The sequence below is a fragment of the Silurus meridionalis genome, chromosome 9 (assembly GCF_014805685.1).
Source record: "Silurus meridionalis isolate SWU-2019-XX chromosome 9, ASM1480568v1, whole genome shotgun sequence".
NCBI classification, from domain to species: Eukaryota; Metazoa; Chordata; class Actinopteri; order Siluriformes; family Siluridae; genus Silurus; species Silurus meridionalis.
The window spans coordinates 17233234-17257204 of NC_060892.1; the positions used below are offsets into that span (position 1 = coordinate 17233234).

A 23971-nucleotide genomic window follows, 5' to 3' on the forward strand; every position below is an offset into this window, starting at 1 on the left:
TGAAAAAATAAACAAACATTGTGCTTTTAAGTAAACAAAATCCAACAAACCAAACCAATCAGATTTCTTTGCTCTTATGCCGTTAATAAAATATACACTTAAGCTTTAAAAAACTGAAAATAGTTTGCTCCATAAAAATATCTCCTTTCGCACAGCTTCATCATGCACCTCTACAGAAACTCTCCTTCTGTAAATGGCTGATGTGGCTCTGATTTCTCCTCTGCTTTCACACCAGCTTCACTTTGTGATTTTGCTCTGGTGAAAAACATCTGGTCAAATGTCAGATTCTTCTTTAACTCAATTTCTTTATGTATCTTCTGCTCTGCATTCAGGGTTTTCAGCTTCTTCTGATGTTTTGTCTCGTAGTGCTGTTTTAGATGATATTTCAGCCACATTTGCTCCACAAATAAGACACACAGGTATACTGGCAGTGTCAGTAAACATATACTCAGCCTTCCATCGGTTTTGAATCAACTTTTCTCTTCACCATTGTGAGGGCCTTTACAATCTGTAGTTTGTGTGTTATCAGCACTTCATATCGCCGGGACATTAATAACAATAAATCTATATAAAGGCCCACGGGCCTTGAGTTTGACACACATGATCTTCACATAATATACCTGTTTACAGCTACACAGATCAACCTCATAGCACTCTTCTATTCTATCCATTAGAAAGTGTGAAGAGGAGAAGAAAGTACTAGAGTATTACACCAAAGTGAGTCAAAATTGGACACACTGGAAGCATTCAATATATTCAGTTATCAAAGTTCATACTTCAGTGAAAAAGGTGCTTAAATGTATTACGTAGCTGAAAATTATACAGGCAAATGAGTGTATAATAGTGTAAAGACTACATAATTATTTTAATTGTACAAAAATTTAACTATTTCCCCATGGGATCAATAAAGTATTATGATTTCTAAAAAAAAAAAATACATTACACACTTTTAACAACAGCATATTTAAGGCTTTATTTATAGTATTCATTCAACATTACGAACAAAAGGGAAAAACAAAATCAGAGTACATCTGCAAGCTTGAGATGTTAAACAGAAGTGGTTGAAATACATACTTTGTTTTCTCCAAAAATGGGATGCAACATAAGGGCATTAAATCAAATTAAAGCAAAGTAGATTTATGGACAATATGAGAGAGAGAGAGAATATTATGTACATGTTTCATCGCCGTTTATCAGGCACGACTTTATTTCCGCTGGTTGCGACAGGGATGAGAAGCTTCCTATATTCGAGGGGAAGGAATTTCTCGATTAACACATTTACTGGAGTGCTGTCCGTCACAAAGCCCTGCCTAGAAAGTGGGAAAAAAAATATTAATATACAGTATAACCTCCCACACACACACACACACACACACACACACACTGCATGATCCACCCACAATCTAAAGAAGTCACTTTGAGATTTCTACATCCAACATCTAATATACCTTCTCATGAGGAGCTCGACATCCTCGACCTCTATGGTCTTCCTTTTTGCATGAGCCGAATACGCCTCAAGATCATCCGCCAGACGATCAAAATACCTTTGCAATCTGAGACATGGCACAGAATCAGCACACAGAACTTAAACACTTAAAACGTTTATTGTTAAGCAGGTGCATTGGATCAGCTTACATGTCACTGACAACGGGATAGACGTCGCTTGCCACCTTCGTTTTGGCAAAGTGTTTGAAAATGCTCATGACGTAGCTCTTTGGGAGAATGCTGCCAGAGGCTGGGCGCGGATTACGTTTTAGCCGTGGCTTCGCAACCTTTTGGGAGGGACTAAAAATATGTATCAGGATGAGTAAACAGGGTCTAATGCCAAAAATACGTTTTTGAATGAAAATTATGAATTGGTTACCCAGCATTCAGAGGTTTGAGGATGGTGGGTGTAGCCAGAGCACCAGGGGTAGATACCTGCTTCCTGTGTCTAATGAAACCTGGAGTTTGCATCGAGAGCTCTGTGATGATAATTGTGTGTTAATATACAGTGTATTTTTATATTTATAACACACACACACACACACACACACACACACACACACACACACACGTATATAAATAAATAAATAAATAAAAACACACACCTTCGCTCTGTGCATCTTCCTCCTCTTCATCAAGCTTATCCTCCTCCTCCTCCTCTTCTTCTTCTGGTTGCTGCTCCTCTACATGTTCTACCATCTCTTCCTGTTGCTGCACTTCCTCCTCCTCTTCTTCTTCTTCTGCTTCTTGTTGCTGCTGCTTTACCAGTTCATTTACTTCCTCTTCCTCCTCAGCAGCAGGAAAGTCCACAGTGGGGCTAACACCAACAGACACAATCACTTCCTCGCTTTCCGATTGGCCAAGATCTTGCAGACCGTCCGCCTCATCAGCGTTTTGCACCAGACTGTCCTGATGTGTCAGAGATGCTGAAGGTTTTGTGGTATGGACAGGGGAAGATGACTCGTCTGAAGATGATGTTTCTTCCTCCATGCTAACTATTTCCATTTCCATCTCCATCTCCATCTCTGTTCCGCCAGCAAAACTCTGCACCTCTACAAATCAGACAAGGGGCAGGTGTGTGAGATTACCAGAGAGAATCATTGAGAATTTCCAGCATTGTGGAATAATCTGGAGTTTCTGTTGTTTTTACAGACACACTAAATTAAAATTATGATTTTAAAAACCTTGAGAAGAACTTACAACTGCCCCTTGAACTTTAAATGTATAAACATTTTATCAACACAAATGAAACATACAAATCAACCAAATGCATCCCCTTTATTTACAATCGTTTAAAGAAAGATGAATATGCATCTCAACCGCAAACTGAGCTCCATCCCAATCAGTTTTATTTCAATGTATGGAGGCACAGTGTTTTAGAGAGAGATTGAAATAAATATTTTTATTTTGATTCTGTGCTCAAGAGGTCTTTATATAACTAAATAATAAAATAGTTATTACTGCACAATACGGCACATTTTGTATTCTGATGATTACTTACGTTCCTCTGTGGGCTCTTCACCAAACCCAAGGCTCTTTGTGCCTCTGCCTTTTGCCACAACTCCATTCCTGATGGCTCCACCTTCTGAACGGTACGCTCTCCGTGTGATTCGCTGATGCAGATGTGATTGCTCTTCCTCCTCTTCCTCAAGACTCTCACTTTCTCTCTGCTCTATTTCTTCCACCTGAGCTTCCTTTATAGCAGACCTGCTTTCTTCTGACTCCTGGGGAGGACACGAGATCTCCACCATGGCCTGGGTTGGAGCAAATGGGATATCCTCTGGGCTCAGAGTCACAGTCTTATTCTCTTGTGATGGAGGGATGATCTCGTCCTCCAGTTCCTGGCTCTGAGAAATAGGTTCCTGGTCCTCCAAAGTATCTGGCTGATGTTTAGTGGCGTTACTTTCACAAAGGTTTTGGTGATCTTGGACGGCATCTTGAAGTTCATCACCACCATCATCGACATCTATCTTCATCTCAGCCTCTGTAACACCTCCCAGCTCAAACATTGAAGTCTGAGGCTGGGCATAGAGCTCTGTGTTGCTCATCATCACGTCTGTAGTGAGCTCCGGGACGGTGATGTTACTCAAACCCAGGGTGAACTTGTGCAAGTCTGAGTCCTGGAGAGTTTTTCCATCCTGCACTACTGTATAATCTGGAGGGGGGGGGGTACGACAACAACAAAAAAAACTAGTACTTAACAATGTGATTATTATATAATCTCATTTTAAGCCTGTATTATTTCTAACAATGTTTTTCTTTAAAAAGTTAGTGAAAATGTGTAAATTAGGCATTTTTTCTAAATATTATTTTTTTTTAGAAATGTACTTCTGTAACTATATTTATCACAGATCACAGAATAAGTCTGGAGCTGTGTATATAGTGTTCATTTTGGTAAGGCAAGCAAATTCACAAACTCATAATACATTTATAAACTTCTCTGCACTGAACTCTACATACCAACGACTATATGTGGTGCATAATAATCAGAACCTCCACCACTGTCTGAAACGCTGTTATCAAGAACTAATCAAAGCCTAATGACTAATCACAATCCAGAGCTCTGTGTTGCGGTGTAAGAGATGAGATCAGTGCAGCACCTTGTTTGTGATGTCTCTCTAGACGTTGCTGCACAGCTTCATCAAACGCGTCCACAGAAACCTGATTCCTTCGTCCAGCCGCTTTTCGCCTCAGACCAGCTCTCTCGGACCGAATGTTCATAAACGGTGTCTTCAAGCTGAGGCTGAGGACACTGAGACAAAAAGACAAAACGATAGTGGGTGCAGTGAGCACAAAATACCAAACAAAAACTTGTATAAAATTGTGAACCGATTCTGGAATCATTTGTGTGTGAGTGTTTATTAAGATCAAATAAGTTTGAAGCACTACAATTACACACTCAATATCAATTACGTCATTAATATTCATATACACTACAATTTTAAACATTCTAAAAGCCAAAAAAAGGAAGCAAACTAAAAAAAGCTAGACTTTTTCATTTATTTGTCAAATATACACTATATGGACAAAAGTTTGCGATTTTTACTCCTTTGTGTTTTTTTTTTTTTTTTAGCATCCCTTTCCACATTCAGTCCCCATATAATAATCTCCATTCTTCTGAGTAGATGTTCCACTAGATTTTGGAGTGTTCTTCTGGAGATTTGTGCTCATTCATCCAAAAACGTTTAAGGAAAGGCAGGTCTTGATTTAGGGTTCTGGCGTACAGTCAGCATTCCAATTAACTCCAAAAGTGTTTAATAGGTTTGAGTTCAGAGGTCAGAGCTCTAAAGAAGGCCACTCAAAATCTTCCACACCAACCCATGCAAATCATATCTTCTGGCTTTGTGCAGCGGGGCATGGTCATGCAGGTTTGGGTCTCCTAGTTCAAGTGAAGGGGAAATTTATTCTAACGAATCCAAAGACGTCCTTTACAACTGTGTGCCTTTAACTCTGTGGTAACAGTTTTAGGAAGAACCACATATGGCTGAAAAAGTCTGAAAAAAATTAATTTATCCATAGTGCTTCAGACATAAAAATTAAGTTTTAATATTCAAGTTTTTGTGCATCAAAGTTTCAATCTTTTTTTTTAAAACCTCCTAATTGTAGTGAATAAAAATGCTATTACATTATTAGAATATTTCAACCATAAGCCATTTAAGCCATTAATCTTTCAAAAACTTTAAATAAATAAATGACGATATGACCAGGATAGAGTTCATAGATTTATGAGATAATTTTTTTTGTGATATTTCATGTCTTTTCTGTGACACATAGTAGAAAGACACTAATCAGGGCTCCAGACAAAAAAAAAATAAAAAATAAAATATTGAGCCATTGGCTCCTATGAGAAAAAACAACAGGCGCCAAATTATTTTTTTAAGTGCCACACAAGAATTAACTTTAAAAAAAAAAAAAAAAAAAAAAAAAGTTATCCTGTCGTGTGCACATCTACCATCATTTTACAGCATGGCCTGGGAACTGAAGCGACCATATAGGCGGTCTTGAATTGTATTTTTAGCTCTTTGAATCCAGGAAGGTCGTTCTCCCTCTCTCCAACACTGGCACCACTGCAGCCTGAGTTTTTACTACGCGTGTGTCATCAGCGGAAGAGTTGGACAGAGATGGAGACTGTTTAGAAAAAAGTCTGATATTTTTAGTTTCGACACGTTTTTTTCTGATGAGGAAAAGTGAGTTTTGATTGAACTGTCCGGTTATTTTGTCTCTTTAACTCAAGCGTAGGCGGCGCATGTGCTCCGTTTATTACGTAAACAATTTATGTGATAGAACACGCACATAAGTCATAACATGCAGATTATACGGTCATAACGTGTACATTAACATTGTCGCAGGTGGCGATCAAGGCAAAAATATTACTCGCAATTTATTATTTTTGGCCGCAAATATAGGAGCCCTGGAAATATGAACATGTGACGAGAAAACGTTGTCCGTGATTTTGTATGATTGAATCACACGGGGTCATGTGATTATTTCTAGAGTCTGATATTAAATCATTGTTTTTTTACAGAGATACAGCTGATTGCCCATTTATGTATAAGTGTGAAAAAAAAATACAATATATATTTTTTTTATGTATTAAAAGGGGTGGGGGAGGGCAGGTAGTTTTCCAGGAAGGATAAAAAAAAAAGTGAGAGGAGGTAAAAGAGGGGAAAGAAATGGGCGGATGGAAATTAAATGAACAGAAATCATGTGTCGGACATTTGTGGTCCTAATGTAAAATCCAAATCGAATCCTATCTGAACAGCACTGAACACAGCTAGCTCATTAAAAGCATTGTTTAAGTGATCAGCAAAAGAAAAACCTACGCTTAAAACCACACAAAGGATTGTCCTCTGTTGATGGAGGCAAAAAAGCTACACAGATGATCTAACAATTACAAATCAGATAGCAGAACCTATAAAGATTTTATATTATTACCCCACTAACCTGTGTGAATCTAATAGCGACTAAAAAGATGTAGCGTTTACCTTTTCATGCCAGCAGACACATCCTGATCCTTAGTAACATCAGAATTTTCCCGAGAGACATCATTCTCCTCTTCCTCTTCACCTTTAATCAAATAAAACCCAAATCTCTTCTACATTAATAACTCAATCATGGTCATTTATTAATCCAAACATTCTTACTGTACTATAAATCTGATTCTGGATCAGTCCGTATAAAACTGAATAAATGTTAAAACCAACGATGCACTGCTTTAGTACCTGACGGCTGGTCCAGTTGTTTCTCAAAGGCGGAAACGTTAAAAGTGGGCGGTGGCCTCCTGCGGCTCATCCCCCGGATCAGGTGAGTCAGCGGCTCGGTGGCTAAATCAGGCAGCTCCAGTCCAGACACACCATCACTGACAACACACACGCACAAGTCAGAATAAAAACTAAATCTTTCTCCTCAAGTAATACTTGAAGGGTAACAATTTGTATTTCATTTCTTATTTAAATGGCTAAAAAGTATTTATTTGGCCTAAACACAGGTGTACATAGTATTATAGAAAACCTGTCATCCAGTCAAGAATACATGATTACTATTTTATATTATATATATATATATATATATATATATATATATATATATATATATATATATATACATACATACATACATACATACATACACACACACACACACACACACACACACACACACACACACACACACACACACACACACACACACACACACTCTCCAGGCCAGTGTTGATCAAGGGGGAGGAGTTTTGTGTATAAGAGTAGTGACACATCTTCTAACACACCTTTTTACAGACAGTGTTCACTTATCCGAGGTATGCGTGTAGATTTGTGTGTTATAAGACGTGCTATTCGATTGTGGATTTCATTATTATTATTTTTTAATCAGCCCTATTTGGGTGGGATTAGTTTCTAAGAAGTAGACATGTGCACCTGCGTCTGTTGCTATGGATACTGGCATTGATATCCTGCTGATCCATTTGAGGTATTGCAGTCTGTCCAGACAGTAGCAGAGACGCCTCGGCTTCTGAAAAGCAAAACAAAGTTCACAAGGTGAGTACACGTCACCTCACATCACGTTCTGTAACAAATGAAATTCTGCTCCTCCTGCACACACCGGTCCGGATGATTCCCCTGAGCAGCCCGCGAGGCGTGATGTCATCATCGTACAGCGCAGGGGAGGCGTGCACCGCTGGCGTCTTCAACACTTTTCCCTCAGACCTCAAGCGTTTACTGGGCGGGGCTGGAGGCAGAACAGCGGTCTGGACTCAGAGCAGAATTTAACATGAGGTTCTGGAGAGAGTTAAAGTGTAAACAAATGACCAAATTAATGAGTCACACCTCATGGAGCTTCTGCTTGAGTTTCTGGCGTAGAGCGACATGAGGCGTCTCAGGAGTGTTCCTCAGTCTGGAGCTCCTCCGTACATGTGAAAGTCGCTGATCACGAGATACGCTGAAGGACAAGAATGTTCATAAAAAAAAAACATGCAGAAAAGTTTGTTGACTCTCCGCCTCCCACTTTGAGCAAATTTTATTTATTTTTTATTAAACTTGAAAACATACAATGCCAAGTTATAAAAAAAGGAACAAGATTTAGCGCAGTGTCACTGTGGCTACTCACCAGAAATACGTTTTGTTTTGTGTATGCGTGAAAAACGCTAAAGAATCCAAAGCGCTAAATTAACCAGGATCCTGGCGAACGCTAGCGCTATGGATTCTTTAGCTTTTTATAATCCTAAAATCAAACAACATATCAAGGAAGTGAATGAATAAAGGATGGAAGGAATGAAGACATTTGCCAAAGTATACTGAGATAAGTAGAACAGTAGAGATCATTTTTATATCTCTACTGTTTTATTTATTTTAGCATATTTTATATTAATAGAAGGAATATAGCAAATTGGACTGTCAATCGATTAATCACATGATTGTAATGAGTTAACTCGTGATTAATCGCAACTTAATCGCACATTTATATCTGTTCTACACATATATGTATTATGTCTGAGACAAATATTCAGAGATTCAGGTTATATTAACATGTCCATGCAAAGAGAGGACAAATAGAGACACAGCCAAGAGCGCACCCTGTCAGCATTGTGTTGTTATTATAAGTGTTTACAAATAAAAGTAGACCCTTTACAGGTTCAAATGATGTACTGCTCTTAATTGTACGATCAGCATCATGAGGGCCACATAAAATGCCACAAAATGCGCCGGTGAATTTGTCGATCCCAGAGGGTTTAATTGTCGGATGTGCGCATCATTGTGGATTTTGGTGCTGATTCGAGAATTGATGCATCAGTAAAACAAATGTTTAGTGATGAAAAATTATTTTTCGGTGGAGTTTTTTTTTATATATATCTCTGATTAAAGAAAGGATGTTGTGAATAAATGTATTTTGCATTGAAGGTTTTAATTTTGCCTCATTTATATTTATTTATAATTATATATCCTTTTCTTCTTTCGGCTTCTCCCATTAGGGGGTTGGAGTCTCTATCCCCCCCCTGTCCTCTAAATCTGCCTCTTTCAAACCATAATTATATATTATATATAAAACATAAAAATAAAAACGACCGAACAGAAATGTATGCTGCATTATTTGCACGTTAATAGATTTACTTTCCTCTGAAAGAACTGAACATACAGCCATTATTGTCAAAATAACTGCCAACAAAAGTGAGTACACCCTAAGTGACAACATCTGTATGCCGTGTAACTATGCAAACCCTATTCATGTTCATGTTTTATCTGCTTTACAGGACCATACAAATTTGCTTCAGACGCATGAGTGCTGCCAGCATTTCTTTAAAGGTTGTAGAGGCGGAAGCTCCACTTTTCAGTGCTCAGACCATACGCCACACACTACAAGAAGTTGGCTTGCATGCCGTCGTCCCAGAAGGAAGCCTCTTCAGAAACTGGCTCACAAGAAAGCCTGCAAACAGTTTGCTGAAGACAACCTGTCCAAGAGCATAAATTACTGGAACCATGTCCTGTGTTCTGATGAGACTAAGATAAACTTGTTTGGGTCAGATGGTGTGTGTGGTGACATTCTGGTGAGGAGCATCAAGAAAACTCTGTCTTGCCTACAGTCAAGCATGGTAGTGGAAGAATCATGGTCTGGGCTGAATGAGTGCTGCTGGTACTGGAGAGCTGCAGTTTATTGAGGGAAAACATGGATTCCAACATGTACTGTGACATTCTGAAGCACAACATGATGCCCTCCCTTCAGAAACTGGCCTGAAAGTCAGATTTCCAAAATAACAACCCCAAACACACCACCAAGATGACAACTGTTTCAAAAAAGAAGCTGAAGGTGAAGAAGTGACCAAGTATATCTCCAGAACTGAACCCTATTGCGCACCTGTCAGGCGTCCTCAAGTGGAAGGTGGAGAAGCGGCAAGTCTCTAACATCCAGCAACTCTGTGATGTCATTATAAAGGAGTGAAAGAGGATCCCAGCAGTGCTGGATAACAGTGGTGCTCACACTAAATATTGACACTTTGTTTTGACGTTCAAGTAGAGTCTACTCACTTTTGTTGCCAGTTAGACAATAATAACTGTATGTTGAGTTATTTTTACAGGACAGTAAATCTATACTGCTGTATAAGCTGCACACTGACGACTTTTTTCAGCTTCTCCCATTAGGGGTCACCACAGCGGATCATCTGTCTCCATATCCCCCTGCCCTCAACATCTGCCTCTTTCATACCATCTACCTGCATGTCTTCCCTCATCACATCCATAAACCTCCTCCTTGGTCTTCCTCTTTCCCTCCTTCCTGGTGGCTCCATCCTTAGCATTCTTCTACTGATATACCCCATGTCCCTCCTCCACACTGACTACTCTAAAATATATACAAGTTTAATTTCTAGAGTATTGTTCCTTAAGAAGATACACTTAAAAGGTTGCTGAAATGTGAGAGGTGTACTCACTTTTGTGAGATAGTGATATATATATATATATACACACACACATCGATAATGCATAACATTATGACCACCTGCCTAATAATGAGATACTGTGTGTGTGTGTGTGTGTGTGCGTGTGTGTGTGTGTGTGTGTGTGTGTAAACACTATTGAGGAGCACATATAACTTGGTGCTGCGTGCGAAAGTTTGGTGGAATGAACTGGAGTGATATGTATTCAATACTAACCAGAAGACTAGTTTGTGTTCGGCTTGTCACATTTAACGTGATAAATCACAGAATTCCGCTCTGACATCGAGAGAAAACTCTCATAAATGTGCTCAAACTCGATATTGAAGTTTTTTATGGTAACAAAATACAGACAAATTAATAAAAACACTTATGGTGATCGCTTAGCTAACTAGCATAATAAAGCGCGTTAGAAATTACCTCCTGGTGACTGGAGAACGCTGTGTTTCTGTGTGCAAAACATTTCTGAGTAAAACCCGAGCAGACCAATCCTCCTCCTCCATAGAGTCCATAAGATTTCTCCTAAATGGTTTCTAAAATAAATATAAATGATAATGTCACTGCAGCACCGATACTTCACTTTTAACGACAACCAGAGATTCAAACCGACTATATCAATGACGTCACCTCCCGCGCTGTCCTGGGCCCTCGCGTGCCACATGGGATATGTAGTTTTGAAAGTTTTACTTCCGGGAGAATTAAACTACACTAATGCGCAACCGATGCAGTTGTTATTAGTTTGTTTGGCTCTTAGCTGATTTTTGCTGATATAAAAATTATTATTTACTCATACTGTGTAAATGCAACCCATGTAAAACCTAATTAAAATTTGAGTTTAAAGATACGTTTTCTATATAGATTTGTCTGAATAATTCGGCTTTGTTTACTTATTTTACATATACAAAATTATTAAATGTTGTAATGTTTCCTTTTTCTGGTTTTGTCATTAACAAAATTTATGTCCAAACTGTAAACGTATCACTAAACAGTAATTTTGCACACACACACACACACACACACACACACAAAAAAACCCCCATAGATTTATTATTATATTTATTGTATTTTTATAAACATATTCACTCAATATTTGTAAATATAATGTATTCTGAAAACAGGTGGAAAGTAAAGAAGTATAAACATTGTGACTGTACTTACGCTTTTCTGGTATCAGTACTTTACTTAACGATTTATTTTTCAGTCGACCTTTTACTTTTATTCATTAAATGCACGAATATCTGTATTTTCTACTTTCGTATGTTTTTAAACAAGACTCGTTTCTTTAGTTTTAATCTATTTGGTGATATGATCGATATTTTTCTTCACACTGCGCACCACTTTCAGCACACCAACCTATTTCTTGTCAATGAGCTTCAATCTACCACTGGCTGTTTGTTTGTTTGTTTGTCCTTTTTTATTTTTTAGTAACATTTATTCAGGTTAGTTTCAGTCTCACATTCAAACAGAACAGATGTAGGCTAGTTTACTAAGCTAATAATGAGCAGGCAGAAAGCAACAAAAAGTATGGGGTAAGAAAATGTGAAGTTTTTTTGTATTATTATAGAAATATGATTTGAGGTCCAATTTTCAGTGTGACACTAAAACAGGTATTTTTTCCATACTTAGATACATGTAAGAACCCAAACCTCTTTACTTTTAGTCAGTACTTGAGTTTTTAACATAGTTTCTTTAAACTTGAGTATCTGTACTTTTACTTGAGTGAACAATATGTGTACTTTCGCCATCTCTGATCCCTAAAGAAAAATTATATCCAGAAAAGTTAAAATTTACCAAATTATCAGCTTTATTTAACTGTAAAGATTACCTCCAGTAGCTATATGTTTATTTGCAAGATTCCTCTCTTGTTATGCCTTAAATTATTATTATCTCAAAAAAATGTAAAGATGAGTGAGTGAACCGTGAGATATTTCTGCGTTTGTTGTGCGCAGACTCGTCGCTCATAAACGTGCTTTCGAATGGTGGGGGAACAGGAAGTCGTAAGTATTGTGGGACGTGTAGTTCCGCTTTTAGGCCGTTGCATTTGATAACAGCGCACGAAGGAGATCAACAAAACAAAATCCGGTGAAACTTGAGTGAGATTTATGTGAAGAGGGAAATAAAAACGCTGCGCCGCCATGCCAGGCTTCACGTGCTGCGTGCCTGGGTGCTATAATAACTCGCACCGGGACCGCGAGCTCCGGTTCTACACCTTCCCGAAAGACCCGACTCAGCGGGAGATCTGGCTGAAGAACATCTCCCGGGCCGGAGTGAGCGGCTGCTTCAGCACCTTCCAGCCCACTACCGGACACCGCGTGTGCAGCGTGCACTTCCCCGGGGGCAGGAAGACCTACACGATCCGAGTTCCGACGCTCTTCCCGTTACGCGGCGTGAACGAGAGGAGAAGTCGGCGCGGCAGGGGCAGGAAGGTGTACGCTGCGTCTGCGCCTGCGCCCATTCTCACCAGCGTCGGCGCAATCCACAGCGAGGCACAGGGCGAGACCGAGTTCGTGGTGCAGATCGGACAGAACGGCCAGTATCTCTCAACCGCTTCTGCCGTGTCCTCATCCTCATCCGCATCGTCGACCTCCGGATCCTCATCGTTATCACTTACAGCAGCCACAGTAACAGCGGACGGCTCGTGCTCAGTGCCGTCGCTCAAGTCCGAGGAAGCCACCGAGGTGGTGGTGACGGTGGTACCAGATCAACCCGGTCCGTACCTGGCGCTGTGCGGAGAGGAGCACTCATACTCCCTGACCACCGGCACGACATCAGCCGAGCTCCTGAGGAAACTCAACGAGCAGCGCGACATCATCGCCCTCATGGAGGTGAAGATGAAGGAGATGAAGAACACAATCCGCCAGCTGCGCGTCAACGAAGCGCGTCTGCAGGAGGAGCTCCGCGAGCGCGACCGTGTGCTCTCCGGTATCGGTGCGGTTCGGAAGAAAGTCTGACCCCCTCCAAAAACAAAAAAAAATATTAATTAAAAAGTACAAACTGGACCGAAACAGAATAATGTGTAACAGAGGGAGAGGAAGGCTGCATTTTTGTTTTGAATTTTCAGTGTTTCAGAAAAAAAGGAGTGATGTGTCAAAAACTATACGACAAAAAGGTTATCACGGTAATATCGTGGAATTTTCACATCGTGGTGTTTTTAGCTTCGATAAGCAACTGTGAGTGTTGTGTGAAGCATCAGTGACGTCATGAAACTAACTTATAAACATGCACGTGTAGGAAAATAAGGACACGCCCTCGTGAATCCCCGCCCCCTAATATCACTAATTTAATCAGAGGTGTATTAGGGGAAATATGTCAATACAAACATTTTGATTCATTTCAATTTGGTCCTCTATTGGAGTTACACTTTCGGACAATAACAACAACAAAAAAAAAAGATACTGTCTTCCAGTGTCTATAATCAAGGTCAGTTATGGTTCACTGATCTACATTTTCGGTCACTACAGCCACAATTCCAGGTAGAAATATATGGACTAAAGGTACCAAACATGTTCTTGTCACAGTTCCATCTCACAAGGAAAAAGTACATTCAAGTTCCCTTTTTTTTTTTTGTCATTTTCTATGTCTGTGTGACAGTTACTTGTCATGACGAATCAACGTTCCATTTTCGACCCAAAAAATGGTTCGGGAAGATCATAACTTATTAATCTGTATGTTTATTCAAATTCTGAACACACACACACACACACACACACACACACACACACCTGACATCCCCCAGTGAGTCATGAGTCATGGTTTGTGGTGCTTTTGTGACAGATTTATCTTTAACAGCAGACAAACGTGTAGGAAGAGAACACAGATTTTACCGTAGCAACCTGCAGCCTATTAAAGAAGATAAGTGTGTTTAAGACATAAAAACAGCGAGTGCAGAACATACTACAGCCTACAATAGAGTTTTTCCTAAACTTTTAATCTATTTGCTTTTCCTTTTTTTTTATTTTTTTTTTTTTAAGTGGTCTCGACTTTTCATGATTGCCAGCATATATATATAAATCCGTGTAGTCTTCACTTTCCCTCAGACTGTTCCATCTTTATACAAATTTCATTATTTTCTTCGTTTAACCTCCTGTTTGTTGCCATATTTTGATACGAGTGGAAAGATCCGAGGATTTGATCCGAATATGCAAATCTTCACTGTTTGTTAAGAAGAACTGAGGATTTGGAGTTGAAAAAAAAAAGAAAGAGCGAGAGATTTCAAACAAGTATATTTTTTGATGTAGTGATTCTTTAATATTTTCAGGCGCTTGTGTTATTCCTATTAAAAAATGTTGTGTTTTTATTTTTTATTAAATTCTTGGGAAAACCTTATTTTTTTGCCAGTCCATAGCACAGAAGCTGCACTGCTTATTTATATTTAAAAAGCATAATAGTATTTAACTATAAGTTTGACACAGTTTTCTCTTTTTCAGTGTTTTAAGTTAAGAGCTACAGAAATCGTGGAGAATAAATTCAGCAACTAGGGTAAAAAGCTTAAAGTAATTTTTTCGTGGTGATCCAAATGTTTTATAATATTAATAACAAGCAAGCATGTCCCCATTTTGGGTATAAAACTGAGCATTAAAAAAACTAGATATTGTAGGTATTGATAGAACAATTCTTTTAATGACTTTAAACCCAAAAACCTTTATCAAGTTATTATGCAAATGAAAAGAAAAAAAAATCCCTCGATTATATACATCGTCTTTTGCTTTCTTATAAACATAAATAACTAAAAATGATCCAGTCAGCTTCAGTGGCGTATTAAAGGCGGAGTCTTTTAATGTCCTCACTGCGAAAGTCCACTCTGAGAGCCAGGACCTGTCGAACCTCAGCCGGAGTCAAACGCCACGTCAAAGGCCCAGAGTTCGGTCCCCAGTAATCTAAGATCTCGGACACCTGAAACAAGACCAAGGGAAAAGAATATTAGGTCCTCTTTACTCCTGGACAGTATAAGTAAATTTTTTAAAATCATACTTGTATTCAAATTATTATCCAAAAAAAAAAAAGAAATAAAACACAAGTACTGATTTAACATGGGTACAAACCCTCTCCAGGTTGAGGATGGTGGCAATTTGAGTGAGGCGAGCAAATTTATCCCGAATCGTCCATGAGGTGACGGAGGAAAGATAAGCAACCAGCGAACGTAACTCCTTATCAAACTGCAGACCACCCAACTGTGAGAGACAGACAGAGTGATATATATAAAATAGAAAGTGAAGGTTGAATAAATAAGAGAAACAGAACCCAGACAAAGAAAAAATGATGGGGAGAAACAGGCAGACAGTGTGAAATATATATAATAAGAGAGAAACACATCGAGCAAGACAGAATGAGAGTAACCATTAGCAAGCATTGAGCAAGGATGTCTCCTTCAGTAAAAATATTTGTCCTTGATTCCTCCTGTTTGCAGATGGAGGATCTGAGAAGTGAGGAAACTGAAAGAAATGTTATTAAAGAAATGTTTGATGAGGTAAGAAGTGTTAAGTGTATCACAGAGACTCACCCTGCTGAAGGTGCATTTAAAGATAGTCTTCTCCAGCTCCATGGCGACCAAGCTGGTCATCAGGCTGGTCAGTGTGTCATAGATGATGGGGGACAAGGCGGCCTGAGGACAAGCGCTCTGTCAGACGCCATGTCACGTCCACAACAAAATGTGTGAAAGTTTATTTTTTCCCTTTTTTACCTTAAACTCGGCCATGAGCTGCTCCAGCTGCACAACCAGCTGCTGAACCCATGGATCGTTTACTTCATACTCACTGAACTCTTCCTGAAATGAGAGAAAAAAAAACAAACAAAAAAAAAAACGATTCTGGTTGGTCAGAAGGTGTTGATTAATTTTCTATAATAGCGTATTATTTAATTACTGAGTTTACTTCTCACTTCTTCAATGTTGTGTGCAATTGACAGGAAGCTGCTGATCCATGGCTTCACCTGCGGCTTAATAGCTGTGTTACTCAGCTCCTGAAGACCCTCCTATACACACACACACACACACCTGATATTTTAATATAAATATATAATTTTATACACATATAAACCGCAATTGTGATTACTTAAAAATCAAACTTTAAGCATAAACTTTTGGATAAATAAATAAATAAATCAAGGTACACATTTAAATATCTAAAAATAGATTACAGAATAACCCATAATTTAATATGATTTAATATTCATAATCCATATCTTAAAATATTACATGTGGATATTATAAAAAGAATCCATAGATTAAACCTTAATGTATGGATTTTTTAAAATCAAAATTCTAACATCTCGAACATTTTCTGACCTGGAGGAGATCCTTTAACTTGCTGGATGTGTTCACCAAGTCAGACAAACAGCTGTCAATCTTAGCCTGAGCGTGTTCTGACCCGGCCAGCTGACTGAACAATTTGGCACAATCACTCTAAACAACATAAAAAAAAGAAGATAGAAAGGAGGTGAGCACAGGTTCAAAGAAAAACCGTTAATCTAACAGGTGACAAAAAAATCAGACCTCCAGGTTCTTTTTCAAAGTGCTGATGTTCTCGCTGCAGACCTGTACGTTATTCAGGGTCACCTGGAAGACAATGCATAAAGCATTTAGAATACATTTCAGTTAGCAACATGTGAGCCAAGCTAGGGCATGCAGGTGGGGCTAGAATAGTCCCAATAGACAAACAAACAGAACTGTCTGGTTCTTATTAGTGAGTGAAATCATTTGCTTTGGCACACCGAAAACAACTGATGTCAGATCATAAAGGTTCTGCCTTTAAATAAAGGATGACACTTTTAAAACACTTTTCAGTGAGTCAAATCAAATGGCTCACTAAAAAAGAATCAACTCTTAAAATTCATAAATGTAAAAAAAAAAAAACATGATATGACACACAAAGAACAGTTGGCACTGTAAAATTTCAACTTTTTAGTGAGTCAAATCATTTGAATCAGCTAAATAAAAAGTCCACTAACTTAAATTCTAGCACTTTTTTAAGCAAGGTTTGATCCAGTTCACCACTAAGAGTTGTCTCTTTTACCTAACCATTTGACTTAGCTCACTAACAATAATCTGTGTGTAATTCCAGTCTTTTAAGAGAGTCAAATAATTAGTTCACTAATAAGAATCGATTTATATTCTGACTCTTGTCAATGAGTCAAATCATTCATATAGTTGACTCGTTAGGCTTATTGCCATTTATTTTCCCATCTAGCTACATATTAGAATAGTGATTAAAACATTTATTTATTGCTTTAAACACATAATCTTTGGACTTAACACCAAAACACTGGAAAAAAGGATACGAAAGTCTATCAGACATGATTCTGGTTCTGATATCCTGATGGATGCTGCTTTACTTGTACAATATACTCCTTAATATGGAGATAAAACCAGATGTAATGAGATGTTTCTCACCAGGTAAGCGGTCTTGGCTTGTTCCTGACTCTCGATGCCCAGAGATTGGATTTTTCCCTGCTGTAAACTGCTCTGCATCAGGCTGACGGCGCTGGTAACACCACGATGCAGATCCTGCAGAGTGCTGGCTGGATAACCAGCTCTCAGTTTCGTCACCAGCACTTCCCTAAACACATTCACATAATATAAACATATTTCATGTTGGTCTTTTTAATGCTTATGTAGGGTTGCAAAATTCTGGGAACTTTCAAGACTTAATTTCCATGGAATTAATGGGAAAATATAGGCATTAAGATGAATTAATTGGAATAAATTGTGAATTTACTAAATTGCATGTTATCCTATAACAGAGAACTTAAATGTAGTTTAAACAAATTTGTGGTTAAAACAGTTGAATTTCATCAGTCACATGCACACAGCACACTTACTGCACTTCTTGAAACCTACACACAAAATAATGTTTAGAAATATCTATACCTGTTTTACTTACAATGAAATCGATAGTTTGCATGCATGTCAGCTTATGACCAAAACAAATGTTTATATTTATATATGATACACTTTATAGACATTTCCCAACACTTCTAATTAATTCCCATAAATTCCTTTCTTGGAATATTTCCAAAATTCCCCAGATGAAGTTTCCATGGAAATGTACCGTACATTTTCCGCCCTTTTGCAAACCTATGCTCATGTGCCCACTCTGAAAGGCAAATAGGTATCTGACAAAAAAAAAAAAAAAAAAAAACCCTAAAAGGACACTTAAAGGAAGTATTTTTCTAATCTCTATCAACTGTATTTATAGTATATATGTGTGTGTGTGTGTGTTTACCACAAGCAAGAATGTTTACTATACTAAAAAGGATAAAAATAGAAGAAAATAAAAAAACCCAAAAACTAATTTATAATAAAAGTCTAAGATCAGACGTTAAAGTCTTCATTTAAATGTGTTTGGGTATAAATGAATTTGTAAATTAATATGTTAAATTCCTACTTTCTGAAACTTGTGTGATCTAATAGCAGATGGATACTTCAAAACCTTCAGAAAAGTGTAACGTGAAAAAGTCCATAAGAACAGCTTTAAGGTGATTTTCTATAATGTCCAGTGGAACAGTTGCAGCTTTACCTTTTACGGTTAATGTCGGAGATCAACATGTGCCAGTGTGTACCTGAAATCTGTCTCGAGCACGCTGATGGCGTGATTGATCATCGCGCACACGCAGTCCGAGTTCCCGCTGGTCAGTGCTCGGCTGATGCACTTCTTGACAATGTAAAACACGTCGTCCACCATGCTGGAACTCAGCTGACCCACCTCGGCTGTATCCATGGTGACCGCCTGAACAATGAATTCCAACAACCTCATTGAATTATAATGCATGGTATAAAGCATGTGTTAATTTTGTAAGTGCACGCACCTTATTCACAGTCTCTCGCATGTAGTACTCCTCCATGGGGATGTAGTAACCAATCAGCTCTTGTATGGTGCAACTGAGCTTACAATCCTTCAGCAATCGCTCTAAACACTGCTGGTGCTCTGATAGAAAAATAAATAAAAGAAAAACATAATTCGTTAAATGTATAAAATATTATCTAAAGCTCGCTTGTGATTATTTTCACTTTTCACTATAAATACCCAGGGTAGAGGAACTTCAGTACAGGGCTGCAGGGCTACAGTGTGATTTAAGTGAAGCTGAAAGGAATATAGAATCGTGTTTACAGGAGTTTGTTACCTTGGATCACTGAATCGGTCGCTGTTGCATCTGCGACCTCGAAATCTGCCGATATGCGGCGCTTCAGGAAACGCAGGTACAGTTCTGCTCTCGAGTTCATCAGGGTGACCTCACATAAGACTGGGTCAAGCTCTCTACACACACAATATACTATTTGATACGGGTTATGTTTTTAAATCGTGAAATGTATTTAGTTTAATTAATTAATAATTTATTAGATTTCTATAGCCCATATTTTCCAAGGGTGCCAATAAATCTGGAAATACATTTAGGTCATGTAAATACGATCATGAAATCATAATAGGCACTTTACATAAAAGTCTTAACCTATAGATGTAACAGAACATACTAGAACAAGCATATTCATATAAACCTGCGCTACTGTCGAAGCTGCTCTTATAGAAAACTTATCAACACTCTCTGACCAATCAGAATCCAGAATTGTTATACAACACGTTTAATGTACCTCGGTTCGATCTTCTCCACAGACACACCTCTCATCATGCTGCTCTGAACAACCTGGAACTACAGGGACATCATAGTGTCATACACACAGACACACCCAAAGAGAAGACAAATTAAAAACCTGAACACACAACAAACACACACTTTGTTGCAATAGTCTCTCTGCTGGATGAACTTCTCCACCACTTTCTGTGCCTGTGCGTCACATTCTTTCTGAAGGTGTGTGAGGAGTGTGTAGAGTCGGCCCGGGCCGTAGTACGTCTCCACTATGGGCTGGTGCGTCTCTATGATCCGAGCGATACCTGAGATACACAAACACGAACCAAGTATATTAATATTGCAGTGTTTTTATATATTTTTTTATAATATTAAATTCCCTGCCCAAAATATATCTAAATATAGTCCAGTGTAATAACAGTGAATTGCTTGAACTCACATGGAAGAAATGGCAAAATACAGACCAAAGCACATATCAGATTTTTATTAGTTAGTTAGTTAGTTTATTGTTATTGCATGCTACAGATACACAGCAAAGTGCCGTTTGGCATCAACCAGAAGTACATATAGCAGCATTGTGCAAACTAAACTAAATATTCAGGTTCTGGCCAGTGAAATTGTGCACATTTCTATATTTTATATGATCTATTTCTAAATAAGTCAAATGTGTGTAAGGAACAATATATACAGAGAAATTAGATTTAATAATAAAATAATACATGTAAAATATGAGTCATATGAATTGTATGTACAAATACATGTATGTAGAAAGTCTGCAGTGTGGTTTTACCCTCCAGCAGTAGTGTGAGTGTGTCAGCGAAGATCAGTGGTGCACGACGATCACTGAGATCAGAGCCCATAGCCAGGAGCAGATTCTCTTCTGCTTTACTTGCCAACTGAGTAAATAGAGAAAGAAAACTTTCAGAGATAACACAACAACATCAACATCATGTAGGTTATAAAAAGAAAGACACACACACACACACACACACACACACACACCTGACTGCAGAGGTACTTCGCGAACTGTGCGAGTCCCTGCTCATGAAGGCCCAGCAGCGGGAGGATTTTAAAGAAGCGTTCCACCTGAGGCAGATCGCCCGTTGCAACTGCTTCCTCTAGTCGCTTAGTAACCAGCGCTTTCAAATTAACCTCCGCCTCCTGCAGCAAAGCGAGACTGGCGTCGACTGCAGTGCCTGTCGAGTGGCATAGGAATTACTGAAACGTGTACAGAGCACAAAACTACATCAAACAAAGAGCTCAGAGAGCTGAATAAAAGATGGAATGGTGACTAAACAGTAACAGAGCAAATACATACAAAATAATAATTAGCTGTAATCAGGACTCACTTTCTCCACCCTGCCTGCTTAGCTCAATCACTGATTGGTCGAGAGACAGGTAGCGGTGGATGTGGGCGGCAGCTTGTTCGTAGTCATTGTTACGAAGAGCGGTCTGAACGCCATCAGTGCAGAACTTCAAATCCAGAATATCATCAGCGCGCTGGATCGCCTGGTACAGCCGTTTCTATTTGCAAAACACATACACACTGTATGTAGGAGATGTAACCTGGTTGCAGGTGTGTGCTTGTGCGTGTGCTTGTGTGTGTGCCTGACCTTAGTGAGGTCCAGCTGTCTGACTTTGCTGCTGACATTCTCTGCCAGGCTGCAGGTGAAGTTGATCATCCCAGATAACTGTGTGGCGTCTCCTTCAATCAACTGCAGATTGGGTCTAAAAACATATATGCATATTTTACATGCTACTCATTAAATTATACAGTTCGAAAATCAGCAATATAAAATGCAGAAAAAAAATATTTAATCACCCATCAAGGAGCTTATTAAATCATGTACATGTTTGAATTACAGCCAATATTAACAGCTCTGAACCTGATATTTTTGTGATTATATATATATATATATATATATATATATATATATATATATATATATATATATATATATATATATATTAATGGTGAATTAATCCTATTGTTTACTGCTCCTTACACTCACCCAATCCTTTGTAGCGCGAGCATTTTGGTTTCAATGGTGCTCTGTTGTCCAGAAAGAACCTTTAGCTCCTTCTGCACCTCCACCTGCAGAACCAGTTACATCAGCACGCTGTTTAAATGCATCACTTATACATCAGGTAAAAGCTTCAAATTGTGTCTAGGCCATGCTGCTTATCTCAGAGATGTAATAAAACATGACTATATGAGGATATACACAGAGAAAATCATCTGAAAACATCTGAAACACATTCGGCATGTAGCAGCTATCACAACTCTTCATGAACTACCGCTGTAATGCCTGACAATGAGTTAAAGCTCAAAATTACAGTAAACAGCACACATAATCAATACATTGTTAGATCAGATCAAGACAATAGAATACGGTATATATAAATTTGAGGGGCTAAATGCAATAACACACAATTTGAGCACTAAATGGTGGGTGTAATACAGATTTTAGATGAAGTTGTATTTGGGGTTTATGGTGGGCGTGGCTAATAACGTGATTGACAGTTCAAACTGATGGCAGTTCTATGATTTGACAGCTGTACCAGTTTAACAGTGTTGATAAACCTTTTATTTGTCATTTTAATAACATTTTATTTGTATTATTATTATTATTAGTAGTAGTAGTAGTTATTGAAGGAGGAAGACTAATGTAAACACTGTTCGGTTCTGGTGAGTCATTAGTATGAAGTAATGCGGAATGTCACCTCTTCAGCACAGAGCTGAGCATAAACCCGCTCCAGATCTTCCAGGTCTGTTAGAGATTCGATGGTCTCTGTTCGGATGGAGGACGAAGCTGGAGCGCTGGAGCGCCGAAACGCCGGAGATCCGACTTCATCCATGACGGATCCCCACATCTACACAAACCACGTCACTTCCTCTTCTTCTTCTTCTTCTTCACCTTGTTTCTCTACGAGTTTCCGCTCCTCTAGATCACACTGACCCCTACTGACTGCTGTACTAATTACACCTCACGACAGCTACACTCCTTTTCTTTTATCATGTACATCAGTGGTCCCCAAACTTTCTTGCGCCACGGACCGGTTTAATGTCGGATAATATTTTCACGGACCGACCTTTAAGGTGTGGCGGATAAATACAACTAAATAAAATGATACGACCCCCATAAAAAGTGGTATTTTCTGAATATAATAAACGTGAATCCACTGTGTTGTTTTTTTGTTCATTTTGCTCGCTTGGGGGTTTGAATTTACACTTCACTCCACATGTATAATTACCAGTGGAGTACACAAACCTTGTACTTAAGTTAAAGTAGATAAGCACTAGGTAAAATATTACTCCAGTAAAAGTTAAATTGCTCCCTTTAAAATTTCACTTAAGTAAAATTACAAGGGTATTTGCCTTCAAATGTACTTAAGTATTCAAAGTACTATGATTTATTATGGCTATTATCTCCTATCATATTCCTGGTGGTCTAGTGGTTAGGATGCAGCGCTCTCACTGCTGTGGCTCGGGTTCGATACCCGGTCAGGGAACCAACCCCAGCCATTAGGGTTGCACAAGCCTTAGTGCCGGTCCCAAGCCCGGATAAATGGGGAGGGTTGTGTTAGGAAGGGCATCCAGCGTAAAAACGTGCCAAATCAAACATGCGGATGATCCGCTGTGGCGACCCCTAATAGGAGAAGCCGAAAGAAAGTTTTTATTATCTCCTATCATAATTATTATCAAAAGACTCTTGCTGACTTTTGTTTTAATATATTTGTTCTTTGCAATATATGTGTTTTAGAGACTCGCTCTTGTGACAGAAGAAACACACACCAGGAGAGCAGAATTTAAGGAATCATGTCATGTTTTATTTACAGTGCACAGGAGTGGTGGGGGAAAGGGAGAAGTTTAGTCGTGAATGCGAGTATTTATTAGTCCTTTGATCAACATTGCTTGGAGCTTGGAGGCGTGTCAGGGTAGCGTCGCTTCTATTCTGAGTTGCTCTAAGCCACTGCTGGGCTAAG

General features: G+C 38.7%; 3 protein-coding genes across 3 annotated transcripts; 1 reads left to right on the top strand and 2 right to left on the bottom strand.

Annotated features, from left to right (window-relative positions):
• Positions 1 to 947: 947 nt before the first annotated feature.
• Positions 948 to 11038, bottom strand: cenpt (centromere protein T). The gene is made up of 13 exons (XM_046857449.1): positions 10826 to 11038; positions 7809 to 7920; positions 7585 to 7729; positions 7401 to 7494; positions 6708 to 6844; positions 6471 to 6552; positions 4086 to 4237; positions 2987 to 3640; positions 2091 to 2537; positions 1865 to 1964; positions 1636 to 1785; positions 1449 to 1553; positions 948 to 1310 (listed from the first exon to the last, which is right to left on the bottom strand). The coding sequence occupies exons 1-13, from the start codon at positions 10915 to 10917 to the stop codon at positions 1181 to 1183; spliced, it is 2400 nt and encodes a 799-aa protein (XP_046713405.1). The 5' UTR covers positions 10918 to 11038; the 3' UTR covers positions 948 to 1180.
• Positions 11039 to 11578: 540 nt separating this feature from the next.
• Positions 11579 to 14731, top strand: thap11 (THAP domain containing 11). The gene has a single exon (XM_046857452.1). The coding sequence runs from the start codon at positions 12541 to 12543 to the stop codon at positions 13354 to 13356; it is 816 nt and encodes a 271-aa protein (XP_046713408.1). The 5' UTR covers positions 11579 to 12540; the 3' UTR covers positions 13357 to 14731.
• A 272-nt stretch (positions 14732 to 15003) lies between these two features.
• cog4 (component of oligomeric golgi complex 4) lies at positions 15004 to 22887 on the bottom strand. The gene is made up of 19 exons (XM_046857450.1): positions 22709 to 22887; positions 21997 to 22079; positions 21598 to 21712; positions 21334 to 21508; positions 20987 to 21180; positions 20775 to 20880; positions 20132 to 20289; positions 19989 to 20047; positions 19523 to 19656; positions 19208 to 19326; positions 18962 to 19128; positions 17793 to 17958; positions 16896 to 16958; positions 16689 to 16805; positions 16283 to 16375; positions 16086 to 16169; positions 15906 to 16007; positions 15448 to 15576; positions 15004 to 15298 (listed from the first exon to the last, which is right to left on the bottom strand). The coding sequence occupies exons 1-19, from the start codon at positions 22856 to 22858 to the stop codon at positions 15164 to 15166; spliced, it is 2349 nt and encodes a 782-aa protein (XP_046713406.1). The 5' UTR covers positions 22859 to 22887; the 3' UTR covers positions 15004 to 15163.
• Positions 22888 to 23971: the final 1084 nt, after the last annotated feature.